The 16,376-nt window shown below is 45.5% G+C and overlaps 1 protein-coding gene across 10 annotated transcripts in view; it reads left to right on the top strand.

Annotated features, from left to right (window-relative positions):
* The window catches only part of LOC111243377 (uncharacterized), a 186,117-nt gene that overhangs the window by 76,167 nt on the left and 93,574 nt on the right, over positions 1-16,376 (top strand). The window contains exons 5-7 of one of the 10 annotated variants that reach the window (XR_015319461.1): positions 3,010-3,039; positions 5,175-5,273; positions 7,947-7,956. Coding sequence is in view for 1 of the 10 variants with exons in the window: in XM_086977921.1 (XP_086834047.1) it covers positions 3,010-3,039 (30 nt within the window). In the remaining 9 variants the exon portion in view is untranslated. Of the gene's footprint in view, positions 1-3,009; positions 3,040-5,174; positions 5,274-5,928; positions 6,056-7,946; positions 8,073-16,376 lie in introns of those variants that run through there. The other 9 variants (XR_015319459.1, XR_015319460.1, XR_015319465.1 and 6 more) reach the window with 9 other exon arrangements.

The raw sequence follows: 16,376 nt of genomic DNA, 5'->3' as shown, positions 1-16,376 counted from the left end.
GTATTAGATGCCGAGCCCACGAACGAAAGTGGTGATTTTGCCTTTCCTATGAAACAGCATAACATTTAAAATACCCTGATTGTGCCTGACACTGCTTTGATTCAGTGCCGCTTTTGTCGGGAACCGGCAGAGTTTGGTAGAAAACAAAAAAAAAAAAACGGGGTCAGCCTAAAGGAGGTAAAGCTCATTAGGTAAGCACTTTTTTTGTGTCGGTTGCCTATAGGTGGTGGGTAGCGGTGAAAGCAAGAATAACGGCGTGCAGGCCCTTTCCGTACTCTGTCAGCTCGCTGCAACAGCTGGACAAGTTGGGATGTATACATATTTCCCCTTCAGCTTTGCATCCTTTCATGTTTCTTGCTCTCTCTGATCCATTTCACCTTTCGTTGGTGGGAACGTTGCAAAACTTTAGTAACCTTGACGAGCTAAAGGAAAGCTCTCATAAACGCCAGCGAACTGTCGGCGAGACGCACGTTGGTACTGAGGGCAATTGGTTTGATCTGAAATAATTGCGATTTAAGGGTCTTATAGTGTCCGTTACAGATAACACCAGCACGTGTCTGAAAGGGTTAAGGACGCATTTCCAGATTTGGTGGCAGTTTATATCGGTACGGTAATATATTTGTTTTGTACACGATCAGCTAAAATAGTTACAATATGTTATAAATAAATAAATAAAAAAAGATAAAATAAACTATCATATGTTTACCATTATCGAATATCAATTTCGCGATATTTTTCTGCAATTTCAGATATATTTTGAAACCTTCAAATTGTTCCATTCCTATTAATGAGACCTCTTAATAATAACAGCGCTAGCATCAGACGTCGCCAAGAAAAAGGCAACATTGGTGATATAAATGTACACATGATTGCTCTAGTTTGCTTTTGGTCCTAAAAGCACAATTCAATACCACCAGGTCTTCATACTTATTTCTTCCTTTTTTTTTGGTGTCCTAGTACGATACGCAACAAACCGATTTATTCTTGAATGGTAGATTTCACCGCTGCTGCTGCTGTTTCCGTCATTGGCTATGCAGTGTAGTTCTCTTCTTCTACTAGTAAGGCTCCATGCTCCGCGATCTACCACCGCTTGGCATGCTGCCAACTAATTTCCCCTCCACCTCATTATCAGTAAATCTGTCAATATTTCTCCATTATCTCCCTTTCCTTTAGGCTCTCTCTCATGTATTCTATCTCGCGCTCCTCTTCGTCGTTCGCTTTTACTGTGTAGTTCCCCTTTTTTCTGTTTTGCCCACCCTGCCAATAGCCCTAGCTTTCATACGATTGCGTCTATGTCGGTTTCTTCATGGCCAATCGCGATCAGTATGGCCCGTTCGGCTAGCCATTGCTTAGCGCCTGGCAACCGGCACTCGCTAGCCGGATGACTCCTGCTTGGTCTTGCCGCTGGGCGCCGTCTAGCCAAGTCAAAATGAGAAGCGGCGGCAGGGGCACTAACTGCCAGCACCAATCCTACTAGGGTAAGGAGTTTCAGACGACTAAGATTTATCGTACCATCCTTCTTCTCATTCCTTGCAGTCCATGTCTCGGTAAGTCTATTGGGAAGACGAAGCGCCGAAAGAGGGGATAGGTGACTAGTCACTCACCTAGGGGTGGATTTTTCCGACTGAGGCACCAAAGTGCAAGAGCTGCCACCCCAAAGCCCGTTCGCCGTTGTCTAGACTGTGCACTGCGAGCCGCCTGGGCGCCAACGGGCCCTAGCTTCGCTTCGTTATATGACTAGAGCATAGTGCGCAACGTCGAATATACGTCGCCGAAGAATTTCCATTTTTTGAATTTTTCTTTTATGAAATCTTGTATAGTTGCGTTATGCAATTTTGAAGTACGTTCAACGCTGTGTCCTGTAACATAAACGATCTTTTTGAATTTGTCTGGAGTATTTTTTAAAACATTCGAGCCACGACTTGTGCGCTACGTTGCCGTAGACAAGGTCTTCCGCGTCTTGAACTCAGTCGCTATCGATAAAGAAGTAGATAAGCGTGGTCTGGACAAGACGGTTTTCAGCGAATGTAGCTTGTTTTTCTGTTCAATTGCTTTTGGTAGGCTCCAAACACCACTTATATAATATCTGTGCACTGCAGAAACAATTAAAAAAATAGTTTCCCACGCAACTAATCAAATTGGGAGGCCATTGTGCCTTAAATTCTGTTATCGCCCAAGAGCGCAGCAAGATAGTACCCTCATGAACCGACCCTCCGAGTTCTGCTAGGCTTTTATTTTTTCGTTTTTGTCGTCGCGCCATTTCTTAAAGACTTGTGAACTGTCGATTGCGTCACCCTCTACTTTTGACTTGAAATAACTCGCTGACAGCGTAGTTACTTCGCGTAATATATATACGGCCTAAAAAGCTATCGTACTACAAATTCTAACCGAGCGTTGATCTCCATGTCACAGTCAAGTTCAGATAGGAGACTGCCTTAGTAATCTCATTTTGATATATGAAGCATACTCGTATGCTATACATACGCAACAGGAAATACACCTGCTGAGGACTTCTACAAGTTAACTGCGAAGCCGTCAATAAAGGAACGCTACCAGAAAAGTCCAGCCGACGGATTGTCAGCTACCTTCAAGAACGGGTCGCTATCGAATGAAATAACCAAAGGTCGTTTCGCTCTCCACAGCTTCACTTCATTCAAATCACAATAAGTAGTACTGGCGACTGATGAGGGTGAAGAATACTACTTCATGCACGGTTTTCCTCGAAGCTTTTGTTTACTAAACAAGTGAAATTAGGCAGGACCTAGTTCTGATGATGGCCGAGCGGCAATCGTCGTTGATGAAATGGTTCAAAACGCATGCTTCGAAATTGCAAAAAGATGCTTCGCCTGAGTTTTCTTTCACTAGAGTTCATTTATACCATCGAGCCAACGAAAATAATTGACCGAACGACGGGAAAGGGCGGGTGGGGAGAAACGGCCAGGACGTGGTTAGCGCTAACGTTCGTCTCTTATCTCTGTCTTTGTGTGTCGTGATGTGTTCTCGTTACAGGGACATCGTTCACTGCCGTCAATACGTCAGGTAATACAGTCAGCGACTGAAGACTTTTCCACTTAATAACGTTGCTAGGTACTCATGCGAATCCTCGCTAAGATCCCTGCTCCCATTCTCATAAGCAGGAAATTTTGAGTCAGCTACGGCAACAAAGTCCTTTTAATCCTAATTTTCCGGCATCCCCACTCCTGCCGTCCAACTTTGTTCTACGTCTCCTGAGGGCAAAAGGAACAGACACCGCCTTCCCTGCCTCTGCGCCGCAGACAGAAAGTAGCATCTACTGGACCAGCAACAGCAGAAGAGGCATTTGACGCGCCTGATTCTCTTCTAGCTTGCGTGTGCTTTCGCTGTTTGTCGTCTCGATTTCTTCCGTCGACTAGTAGCAGCCGCGGCAACGTCTGTGTCAGTTGTAGTCAGGCCATCAATGCGACAGTAGCAATTTGCCTCCTACAACGCTGGAAATTCTACTCCGCTTTTTGAAGGCACTACGGTTCTCCATCTTCGTTCTTTTAGAGCTTTCCGACCACCATTCATTCATCTATGTAACTGGACGTATACAGCAATGCATTTTTATGGGCCATCAATCGTTTCAGAAGAACGCTGTAAACGCCACTAGTTTCACCAGCAGTGCTATAGAGCACGATACATGTGTGCGCGTGTCTACGCAAGTATGACTGCTACTAACGGCAGTTGAGATGGAAATACCATGTAATACAAGAAGTATTTTGGGCGCAGGAGCTTGCGTGTACACTTCAGGACTCATTTCTGTCAACTGTATTGACAAGGACATCACCGAATGCTATGATGTTAACAGAGGCAAATGTATCTCGACATCTAGCACGCTTATACCACCTAAACGCCAAGGACTACCGGTTCGAGTTTGCCTATTCATTTACTATAACACTGCAGTACTCTATGCGGGTTAGTCAATTATAGAAATGTTCTCATCGTAACATTAGGATAAAGTGGAAGCTATTTGTTCGGGACTATTGCTCTGCGAGAGATAGCATCAAAGCCGTCGTCGTGGTCGGGACAGTTTAATTGTTCGGCAAACAATTAGCGCAGTTGGCCAGCTAAATAATTACCATCATGCAATGCAGCCTAGGGAGGCGTACGGCAGTAAGGTCAGCCCAGGCGGACATGGTGGTTTTCATAATTCACACTATTGCTAATAACTAGTGTTTTTTTATTTAACTAGTGTTTACGTTATCAAGTCAAGTTACGTTAAACAGTCTTACGCGTTGAAGGTTACGACACAAAAACAAGTCAGCGTATCTACAGAGGATCTGCAGACCTTCTTTCCAGCTAAACATGAACGCCCACACACAAAATGCCGATGTATGCAACATTATTCGGTAACAACATTAAACTCATTCACCCACAGTCAAATCACCTGTAATTTAACGAATTATCCAACTGGAAACCAGTTTAAAAATATATGGGAGCGTATTAATCGTGCCGTCATGTCCTTACGTCTTACTCTTGCGTTGATCAACAGTCTATGCGTTTCAAGTGATTAGGGCGACATTAATTACGTGGTATAGCAAATGGAATAAAAAAAGGGAATTATAGCAAAGCTCAGCTGCAAGGGCAGATGTCAGAAAGTCATTCAATAACCACAAACTAGCTAGTTGTTCAAGTCGGGCGGAGTTTGGCATGTCTCTTCTCAACTACCGCCCAGTTGTGCTGTACTATATATAGTCTTTACAGATCAATACTCATGACTGATGCTACCACTGAAACGCATCGTCTAGCGTTCATTAGCATCCTGATCCAAGTAAAGGATTACGGTAAACGTAGCAACGCATAAAGATAGCATATTTTTCACCTAAATCCCAAAAACGACGCACTGCTGCTCGTAATGGCGAGCAGATATAAGAAATAACGGGGGAAAGCATATCCCTTATGACAAACAATCCACCAACGTTTTTCCCAGTTTGAACATACAGTATGTAAAACACATTATGTGTTTCGTATATTATGCAGCTTAGAGACGATTGACCGAAGGCCATCGTTCGTGCAGTAACACTGCGGCACTAGTCGGGCAGGTGTGAACACAGACGCATGGCGATCATAGAAATTTTATTGTTAGCTATCTGGCAACACAACTCCCACTGATATCGCAAATGTTCTTCAATGTTTCTCTATCGTCCTGCGCGCAGTGTCCTCAGCATAAGCAGCTGTAGCGGGCATCATAAACACCAAACTGGAAGATAGGCCCGTTGCTTCAGGGCATCGGCACAGCTAACAGTGCCGAACAGGTTGGTAGCTTTTGTTGCCTTTAGCTCTAGTGCTAGCGGGGGTTATAACTTCGGCGATTGGGACAGGTTGGCTGAGTCAAAATCATGGACTATCTGCATAGGTAACTAGTATGGGACGGTCGAAAGGGAAATTGGGTAGAAAACAAGACACATGGATTTAGCAGAGACAGGAATGGGAGGGAGTTGTTATCTGGCGTTGTTCCTCATCCTGTTAGATGGCCCGCTTGTTTGTCCTTCCCGCGCCTTTATGTTTTCGTTATTAGCCACTAGACATCTATATTGGGCTGGGCTATTGCCGTTTCTGTTGCTGCTAATGCTGCCTCTGCCACGACCGTTACGAATGCCGGAAGAACAATATGCACGGGAACACAAGGAGGCTCTATCGCCTAACAAGGAAAAGTGAATGGTCATGGCAATGATGCCACAGCCGCTTCTAATGGTGAAAACGATTGTGTGTTCTGTGAGATTTCGTAGCATCTAACCAAAGGCACTAATCACCCGAAAGGGCTATTGAAAAGCCCAGTAACAACGATCTGAGAACGTATAGACTTAAACAACCTCCTAGTTAGCTATATACAGACTGGAAGACTTTCCTCTTGTTCTTGTTTCTCGCCTAGTTCCCATTTTGGCTATTTCGATGTATATATATTCGCAGAGGCAGTATGCCCAGGGGGCAAAGGCAGCTAAGTGATGGAGAAAGGACTGCAGAAGAACCGCTCGTCGGATGGACGCGAGAAAATAAGACAACATGCTCGGATACGAATTCGTGTGTCACGTAATGAGCACGTGAAGAATGAGAATTGGTAAGCAAAGTACCTTCGCATGGCCTTATTGTCTACGACAAGGCTAAAGATGTACAGTAATTGTTTTGGCTGGCTGGCTGGCACGGGCGAAACTGGCCAGCAATGGCTTCTTTCTCTCTCCAGACAGTCAGCCATAATAGCAGGTATCCTTAGTCCGTTAGAAGGCGTTTCAAACTAAGTCGGGTTACTTTGGTCCGGGCACCGTATGTCTAGAAGCCGAGCGGCCTTGCCCCAGGCAAGAGGCATTGCATACTGCATCAGCAAAAGACTCGGCAAACGAAGACACGGCGACGAAAAGAGGCTACTAGGCGTTAGCGGCTGGTCACGCCCTCGGAGGACAAGAGAGCCATTGCGACTGAGATTGGTAAGCAAAGACAATAGTAGCTTCGTGATGATGTAGTTGCTTTTTTGGCTTGCTTGTTAGCTAGAGGGCAGTAGCCCCTTCGGTTTTTCGGCTCTTTGACCGCCTGACTTTCGAGGATGCGCATCCGATGACGTAGCGCGACTGGAATATCGGTTGCGCTACGTCGTCGGACTTCGGACGAAGTACGCCGACGCGACCGGATATCGGTCTCGTCGGCGTGCTTCGTTGGACTAATCCAGGATAATGATGTGTCTCCTTGCTGCCCTTCCGGCAACCAGCAGTAGTGTCCCGCAAAGTAGTAGCCTGTCTATCCCTAAACCGGCTCCATCTTGGCTCTACGCCAACAGTTGACGGTCCTTTCTCTCGCGTTCAAGCCTTGTCTGTCCTGCTGGCATCGCTACGAAAGGTCCACCAAGTGAGGGTTTTTATAAACGACTCCACTCACCAACTAACACGGGCCATTTGTCCCCGTCGACTTCCTCCCCAACGTTCCCCGTTCGGGGGTCTTTCTTCGGCCAGGGTCCTACAGTTGCCTGCTAGTCGCTGCCTTTGCCGCTCCTCTCCTGTGCCGTTCTAAATGTTGGCTATATTTCGCTCGGACCGAACGATTTGCCCATCTCCTTCCTTTCCTGCTCCTGAACAAGCAGTAGTTCGTGCACCAGTTCCATATGCGGTCCCCATGCGTTTCCAATCTCCTGACACTACAGCTGCCGTTGTTGTCGCTATTGGGACCCTCCAATCTGGTCTTGTGGACTCGGCTCCATTCCCTCGTTCGCTCCTATCGTCCGCTCGACGAACATCGGTGGGAAAAAAAAGAATATATATATATATATATATATATATGCTTGCTGTACGTAATAGTAACGCACCCGATGCAGAAAGTCGATGAACCAATAACACTGTTACCACCGCACTACGACGGCTGCTACGGCTGTAAATCCCATTACCCCCACAGCAGGTGAGTGGTAATATCCAATGATGCAGTTGCTGTCGTTGGCTGCCAACCGCTTTGGCTGGCCGATCGATTGGCCTATTTGTGTGGCTGTGTATCCGGAGAAGGGGAAGAGCCGACAGTCATACGGCTGATGACGATCATGGTGGTGTTTATTGGCGGCCGCGCGCTGTTCGTTTTTCCACGCTCCAGGAAATCAGTCAGGAAAACGGATAGGAGCCGCAGATGGATGTCAGATGCCACCGGGTTATAGAAGCAACCGTGGCTTCATCGGCGGTTGTTGCGAAAAAAGAAAAGGCAGAAAGCAGCAGCAAGGCACGTTGGTTGGTTGCCTCGGTGGATCATTGTGCGCTCGATGGAGGCACTAAATCGTGGTAGCTGGAGATGATAGCATAAAGGACCGTGCAGTCCAAGCTGAAAACATACACACGAAAAGCAGAGAATCAGGACAAGGTGGGGGAGAATGTGGGCTAAAGGAAACAGGAGCCAGTCTGTAGTTTTTATTTGAAATAATGCCACCTAATTATCGCCGCCCGCTTTCGTTGGACTTCCAGCAGACCTGTGCCGTCCAGCAGCAGGTGGATAGCCAGTCGACGTCCCCGAACCGGAAGAAGCAAGAACAGGACGACACTGAGAAGGGCAGGCCGATCCGTGAGCTCATAGGAACGAAGTAATGGAGGAAAGTTGCTGCTTTCGAAGGAATCAACTTGAGCCCGGTGAACTCGAGCGGCGTCGTTTCTTCGATTGACTGCCATATTGACGGGCTCGATTTGACTGTAAGTAGTGCGCGAGTGTTCGGTAGGCGTTAATCTCTAGCGATCCCTGGCTGCCGCCATTGCTGCTGCAAGAATATAGCGCGACAGTCTCATAGCGGCTACTGTAGTAGTTTTCTACTTTTATTGCTATACTATCATCTCAATGCTTAATCTCACTCGCTCTATGCCTGCTCAGTTGGCCTGCCTCGGTCTCCCAGTAGGCCCTCGGTTTTTTGCATGTTTGATATTATCTTGTCAATGTCACGGCAATGAGAGTTAGCTAGCTAGCTAAAAGGCAAACAAGTAGTCCGTTGGCCCAGTGCTTGGGGCTTTATCGTCACCCACCGCCCATCATTATCGAAATAGCTCCGGTAGACAGACAGGCCGACTGACCTGCTGCGGGAGAAAGATCGTCGTCCATTTTACATAACGCATACCTCAGGCTAGTCATCCGTCCAATGGACGTAGTAAGGGTTATTAGTAAACGAGTTATCAAGGACCAGGTCCAATAACAGGCCCTCGAAATGACTGCATTTGTCCTGGCAAGTGGTTAAAATTTATTCAGCATCAAAACTTCTTTAGTTTTATATTGACAACGGTAACTTTAAAACTGGATTACGAGCGCGCGCGGTTTATTTGGTTGGGATCGGTTGGAACGTGCGGAAGCAAAGAATGTCGTAAGTAACTAGGCGAAGTCGGTCCTTTCTCCTTTTAAGACATGATGTTAGAGGGAAATGACACGACTGGCAATCGAGTTGCCTGATGCCGTACTCTATAGCATATTATCGGCGTCCCGCTCTTATGTCATTAGTGTTCGACTAATGACGGATCCCATCTGTTGCTGGTTGGTGGATGTTCATGACAATCTCAACATAGTGGAAGCTCAATTCGCATGATCGCTCAAGGTGCAGCAATATATGACGATTAACGAGTACATGGTTGCCGTATAACGGTCGCAAGCTTTTTCGTCAATAATATTGACATTCTACGTTAGATACCGTGACCGCTGCGGTTTTCGTTACACTATCACGCGGTTACGGTAGCAGCTGCTGCTTCTGCTACTGCTAAGTGCCAACAATGGTCGGGTGTCTGGCCGTGCTTTTGACGCTAGGCGAAAACGGCCACCGCGGCACTAGCAAGGAGCGGCACCGCGAGACAAGGACAAGCCAGACGTATTATCATGCATTTCGAAGGCTGTGTAGATCGACAGGCGTGTTGGTGCGTAACAATGTGAAGGGCACTCTGTAGTCTAGACTCCGAGTATGGTAGCAGTGGACAGCGCTCGGTGGTGTTACTAGATTGATTTGTCTATCGCGGTCGGTTGGACACTCCGTTTCGGAATAAATGGACATCGAAAAGGAGGGCCTGTCATGCTGAACATGCACGTCGCCACGGGGTATGTGATATCAAGCGACTGAGACTTTTACAAGAAACGTTTATTAACTGAATTTGAATTTTCAATAATAAAAGAATCACAGTACATTGTTCCTCCGCTACGTACACATGCTGCTTTTTACGTAGCGAGCGGTTATTGCTTATATAAACACATAGACGGAAAGCTATATGACTAGTGAGCGTTATAGACAATGACTCAGATTCATACCAGAGAATGATCAGCTTCACTGCTAAAACTGCCATAAAAAAAACTTTAAGATGAACTATCATGGCAATGACCTTGACGGTCGGGAAGCTGCTGTCATGATCGTCAAGCAGTTTTGTATAGGCCGTGTGTTTAAATCTAGACGTCAGTACAAATTATTTTAATAGAGCTTTTCTTCGCAAGGGAGTGTCTACGTAGTAAGAAGAAAATGAGTCTTCGGAAGGGTTTACGGAATCGCACACTTTATTATAAGGCCGGAAGAACCGCAAATTATAAGGCACTTCAGGTCAAACGTCAGCAAAAAAATATTTTTAGAACTAACTGTTTTATACGAAAATATACTGGCTGGTTTCGTAGTCTGCTGTTGTGAGTCAGTATGCTTTTTTTAACACACTCATTCACGTAGCCAAGATTCTGAGCAAAGCAGTACTGCGGTCAGCATACCGTCCTAAATATAAAGGGCATCACACTCTTTCACTGTGGAGAGGGTCTAATATGCCACCTCCTTCATCTGAGAAGATAAGCGGACTGGGCGTATTGTGTGGGGCAACTTGTCACGCGCTGCTGTCCTCCTGTTTCTACAATACAAACAGCGCATCACAACGTATGTAAGCATTACCACTTTCTCCCCCCATACGACGTGCAATTGTAGTTGGGTGTTTTACATTAGAGAGGCCGGGGCGGGCAGATCTCTAAAGGCGGATGATAAAGAGGTTGACAACTCCAAATTAACGGGCACACATAGCCTTTATCCACTCCCTACCCCCCTGCCCTCGACTCTGCTGCTGTTTATGCTATAATATAACAATGGCGAGAGTGCTTGAGTTAAGGTTATGGCGTGTACTCGTTTAGTAAATAATATAGTCACAGCGGCCCGCAGATGTGCGTGTCGCTACCAAAAGCTGCTTCCATAAATTGTTTCATCTTATCGCAACTGACTAGTGACTCTAACATTATTAAACCACATATTTTACTCGAATTAATAATTAATAATAATTTTTTTTATTCATTAACTTTTTCTTGATAGAGCCTCGGCTTTGCTCTAGTATATCAAGTTTTCTCTTGTCGCCTAACGGTTAGTAAGCGTTGTGGATGATCATAAATCGACTGAACAAAAACAAAGCTGTTGTGCAGTATAAACATTGCAAGCTTTTCAGATTCCATAGTTGCCTATATACTTCTCCTAACAGAGTTTAAGCCGGTCAGAATGTAATTATAAATTGCTGAGATTTAATCTTCTAATCTAAAAGTCCTAAACGTGATGACGAAGGCCTCCGCATCTCATTGATATGCCCATATGTGTGTGGCTGCAAGTTTAACGCGTGGATCTTCAAAGGCTAGGCAAACATCCAGACAACGGTCAGCGTCGGTAACGCTCTGTGAGTTTACAGAGAGAAAAATGACGGGACACGCGGCAGCCGCGACAACAACTGCTTCATAGGCTGAAACGTAACGGTAGTTCGTAACATCAGCGGCCCCTCCGCCACCTGAAAAGAGTTGTTGGTACAGTTGCCTATGACGATCCGGCAACCGAGAAGGCGCTGGTGCAGTAGCAATGTGTGAACGCCTGCCGCTGGCAGTCTCAAAAATTTCGAGAATTCCCACGCTGTGCAGTCCCTGTGTCGCGCAGCAACATCATAGGTCGTATGTAGTGAGAATAATATGGGACACATTTTCTGAATAGCAGCACTATATGCAGACGACGAGCGGAAAACAAATGCTAGGAAGGACCACAGCTGCAGCTCGAGCTGCTGCTTCTGCTGCTGCCCCAATGGCTCGCGTACGCATCGATAAGAGACCTTTCCGGGTCTCAAGCGTTACCGAGCGCCACCGTACGAAAACGGATGTGAATGATAAAACGACGGCTGTAGGCGCTACTATGTTACTCTGTGAACTAACGTACCACGCTAGCCCAATGCCCTCTATAGAGGACTTCAGACAAACGACGAGGGTCACAATATCGGACGCGTGCCGGCAAGAAACTTGCAAGCTTCGACCAAAATGCAGATAGGGCAACGGCAGAAGCAGCATATAAAATGGAACATAGACGATCAACGGTTAGACAGAAAAATAGAGAAGGAACCACTCAAAAGTTGAACCTTAAGGTCCCTGTGCGTAATTATACGCTTTTGACTTCTCGTGGTCGTCTGCTGTTAGTGCTGCTACTGCCGCGTAACTGTTGTTACTTGCATCACTCCAAAGTCGAGAAGTGGGGTTAGCTGCACTAGTGCCTTTATGTTAGCAACGTATCAAAATGCTACCAAACGTGCGGCCTTATCCTCGCTCTTTGTAATTGCTTGCACAAGCCCGCCTTTGGCCTGAAGTGACGCAGATTCTCAAGCGTATTTTGTTATAATGCCGTGCGGCACGGAACACTTGCTGTTGCTAATCTATTTCTTCCAACTCTTCGTTGAATCCTTTTGCCTTTATATACTATATATATATATATATATATATATATACTGGAAAACTGTATTATTCTATTTCTCGTTCAATATATAATGCAGCCTAAGAAAGGCTCACTGCTCCTTCATGTCTATGTTTCTCCGCGTGTTCACTATTCTACGGTTTTACAAGATAAGCGTCATTGTAGTCTCTATTCGTCTCGTATACCGGTCACATCAAGCCCTAAGAGATGTTGACAGAAAGTCTTGGCGGCGCAAGAGACCGTATGAAATTTCCGCTACGTGACGGAAAGAACAGTCATGTTTGGCGCGAATACCTTTACTGATAGTACGCGTAGGGTAAGCTATAACAGAAAGGGACGTTCACAAAGTATGCGCCGTTGGCTGCTTTCAACCTAAGGCAATAGCTAGTTCTGCGTCGCCAAGTCCTGGTTACGTCGGTGAAGGTAGGTCACCGTAGAAGTATCCCGGGTTGACGAGCGATCATTAGACAGAGAAGTTGAGACACCGTTTAAGGAAGTGAGCGTTCGCACTCGTTGCGTGGGAAGCTCGACGACCGAATTGCCTCTTTAATTCCTGATAATTCCGTTATCGATACGACAAGAAATAACTACAGATATATGCTTGGTAACATCAAATTTTCCACCAAACTTTCTGATTAAAGCAGGAGGATCATTAAAAAAGTACACTTTTGGACGGCACTTTTGGAGCTCGCACCCTTTTTTCCTTGACGCTTTGTACTGCGCTGAGACCTGCTTCCGCTTCTTCTGCCGCATACTTATTTGCAAAGCGGTCGATTTGAAATAACTCAACAAGATTATCATCTCGATAAGAAATCGTTCAACGCAAAGAGGTTGGATAATGGCTGATCTTTGCAAATCTCCATTTGCAAAAACGCCGCACTGTTATTCACCATGGCGGATTCGTTGATTTTCCGGGAGTAGTAAATGGACTGTTACAACAAACAACCGACCAAGGTTTGTCCCCATTTAAGGGCTGTGCCTTATATATATATATATAGAGTTCTAAGCTAGAGCCGGTATGTCAATCACAGGTATTATAACTAAGGTAGATGACAACAAAGACGCGTTGTGCGTTTTTTAAATATCAACAGATATCATGAAACGAACAGAGCAGCAATAAACTACCGTACATCAGTACCGGTAACAAAACCGATAATAAATTCGAGATACGCAATGAACAGTCAACGTCTAGCATTAATGATTCGTGGACAAAGAAGCAAATACCTCTGTATTATATACATTATGTTTACATTAACCACATAGTGCCAAAGTCTATGTATGTACCCTAGCATTTGCTTAGCGCTCTTATTTAGTCACAAAAAAAAATGACAATAGGTTAGCTGTCAACTTATTCGACAGGCGGACAGCGGGAGCCCAATCTCCAGCAAGGAACAAAAAGATGCACAATAGCTGGTGTGCAAAAGGAAGAGAAGTGGGAAACACGAACAAAAAAGAAATAAGAAGGCCAAAACGCACGTGTCTGCGTGGTTTGCCATCTTTGGGGGATCAGAAAAGCTGAAGCAATGAAGTTCACAGCTTTGCCTTTATTTCCTCTTGTTTCTTCGTCACATCCTTGTTTGCTGGTTCCAGCAGAAGCAGAGACAGAAGCGAGATCATGGGCCGACTAGCGAAAGTCCATCAAGATTTGAGGAACTTAAGGGATATTCTGCTTTTTGCAAGCGAGAGTTGCAAGCTTTTTCACTACTCTCGCGACCTTTTTTCTCAGTCGCAAGTGGTGAGTCAGTCTGACACGGCAGACCTGGTGGGCGGCCGATTTTCGGGCCCGATGCCGCTGGAACGGAGGACGCGTTCCACCCATTAATCACATTGTTATCAGCGGGCAACAACTGCAGGCCACGGTTCTGCTAGATGCAATGAGGGCAGAAGTAAAGAACGAGAACAAAGTGGACACGGCAGCAGTGGGCTTTATTCCCAGTTGATTCACGCATCGGCCGCTTACTGCCCTATTCGTTTGATAACCAATCCACGTAGACTACCAATGCCCAGAGTTGCGAGCGCTTAAGAACTAAGCTATTTCTCTGCACCACGGGACATACTTTTTGTTTCATGCAACTTCATACATATATTTATAGAGTAGGAATAAAAGAAGTGAAACAAAAGACTACCGTGTCCGAAAAATATTCCAGTTGACAAATGTGGATGAGAAGGTAGAGGTGAATATGTCATATGGACACACAGTAACGATAATAAGAATACTATTCCTTTCATAGTAAAGCATGTCTTCGAAATATCTGTTTTCATTATTATTGTTATTATTTATTACATTATTATTGTTATTATGTATTATATTATTGTTATCTTAACAAGAAAGTAGGAAGCAGACATTTTATCATATTTTTTGTTGCGTTCACACTGGATAACGTTCAGTCGTGACATCTGAAAGATACTGCTACACTTACATGAGTCTAAGAAAACTCTAGTTATACCAGCAGGGACGTGGTATTTATGTGTTATACTTTAGACGTCAACGGAACAAATGTTTACGAATCTCTTTGACCTTTGAGATTTTGCCCAGATTGCGATTAGACCGTAGGAAACCAAACAAGTACGCAGTATATACGTAGACCTAATATTAGTATGTGTCCAGCTATCCTAATAAATGTATTAAAATGACATAGATTTCTAATGCCTCACATTAAATCGTGTCACTTGGTGCAGGAGGCTAGAAAAACTGCAACTTTGTAGACAAGTTAGAGTGCTCAATGAAGTTTATGTCGTTTATTTTATGTATCTTCTCTTTTTGGAAGAGCAAAGGCAAGGGCAAGCACTGCAGCGAGCCACAAACTGGAAAAGCAAGCACCTTCAGAGTGATGCAGTTAGGGCAATGCGCATTGAAAGTACAGGGTTGACTGCCTTGATTTCGAGGCAAGGTCGTCCACCACCTGACGGTGAGACGCAGTGGTGAAGGAGGTGTGCTGCGGTGCGAAGTGTGCGCTTTAAGTGCACCCAAAGGACTGAGGGCTTTTCTGTACCGCGTACGCGACCGCGGACTTCTGCTGGTCCCAGCAATGACTTCAGCTGCTGAGGAAAATGGCAGTGGTTATCCCCCCGTTTTTCTCCGCTGCCCCTTCCCATCGTTTGCGGGCAAGGTCGACTAAACATTTGTGACTATAACCGCTTTCACGCTTAGCCTAGCTTTTTAGGCAACAGATCTCGATCGGCTACGAAGTGCATCTAGAAGCGAAAAAGCAAGACAACGGTATTTGGAGCTACCTTCGCTATTGCGGTCGGATGTTGGAGCAGTTGTTTAAGTAGCCGTCTTTTTCCCTTCAGGCTGTACACTCTTAGGCAGCCTAACCCAGCCTATACCTGCCTACTGCACTGAAGTATCTATAGGTTAGCGGTGCAGCTCAACGTAAAAGGTTATAAAAGGTCATAATAGCCTTAAGAAAAGAGCATTTTGTAGAAACTTACAGCCAATCTAGCTTAAGAACCTTGTTTACCTTTCTCTTTTAGGAGGATTACTTTGCATATAATATTGCCATTGAAGATCACTATTCTAGCTGGTTGTTGGATGGACAAACTATTTTCTATCATGGGTATCATGTACGTACTGGCTTAACTAGACTCTTTATGCCTTCCGCCGACTGCGGCACGTAACGTTATAATGACTCGGATACAAAGTATCACCTGCCACTAGTATGACGCACCTCGGCCGTCACCGTCCCGCTATCGCGCCGCATAGCCCGATCCTTTCCTAACTCTTTTCCAATTTTCCCCCAGTCCACCTCCGCTTTTCCCCTTGTTCTTCCCTGGTGCATATCCTCTATTTGGTCTTCTACTTGCTGCTAACCGCCTCCTCGACCTTGCCACTTTCACCCACACACCCGCACGAGATAGCAGCAAGACCACAGCAAACAAGCAGAGCACTCTATAAAATAATTTGTTTGAACGCATCTCGCCCCCCTTTTACTGCTTACCCCCCCCCCCTCATTCGTTACGTGTATGTCTGTCTTTTACTTTCACCGAAGTCCGAAACACCCCTAAGCCTTTCCCCTCTCCTCGAATTCAAGCCGCCACCTACTTTTCACTTCTATGGGACTCCAGTCTTCTCGATCGTCAGTAAAAGATCCCTCTACTCATTCTCCTCTTTGCCTCCAACACTTGCTTTCACTGCTAATGCTGCCGTTGGCGCTGAGCTTTCGAACACGCGCAGCATTAGGGGCATATCATCGACAAC

The sequence above is a fragment of the Varroa destructor genome, unplaced genomic scaffold (genome assembly GCF_002443255.2).
Source record: "Varroa destructor unplaced genomic scaffold, Vdes_3.0 BEIS01000001.1, whole genome shotgun sequence".
NCBI classification, from domain to species: domain Eukaryota; kingdom Metazoa; phylum Arthropoda; class Arachnida; order Mesostigmata; family Varroidae; genus Varroa; species Varroa destructor.
Note: the sequence above shows the minus strand (reverse complement) of the source record. Positions and strands in the feature narration are given on the sequence as shown.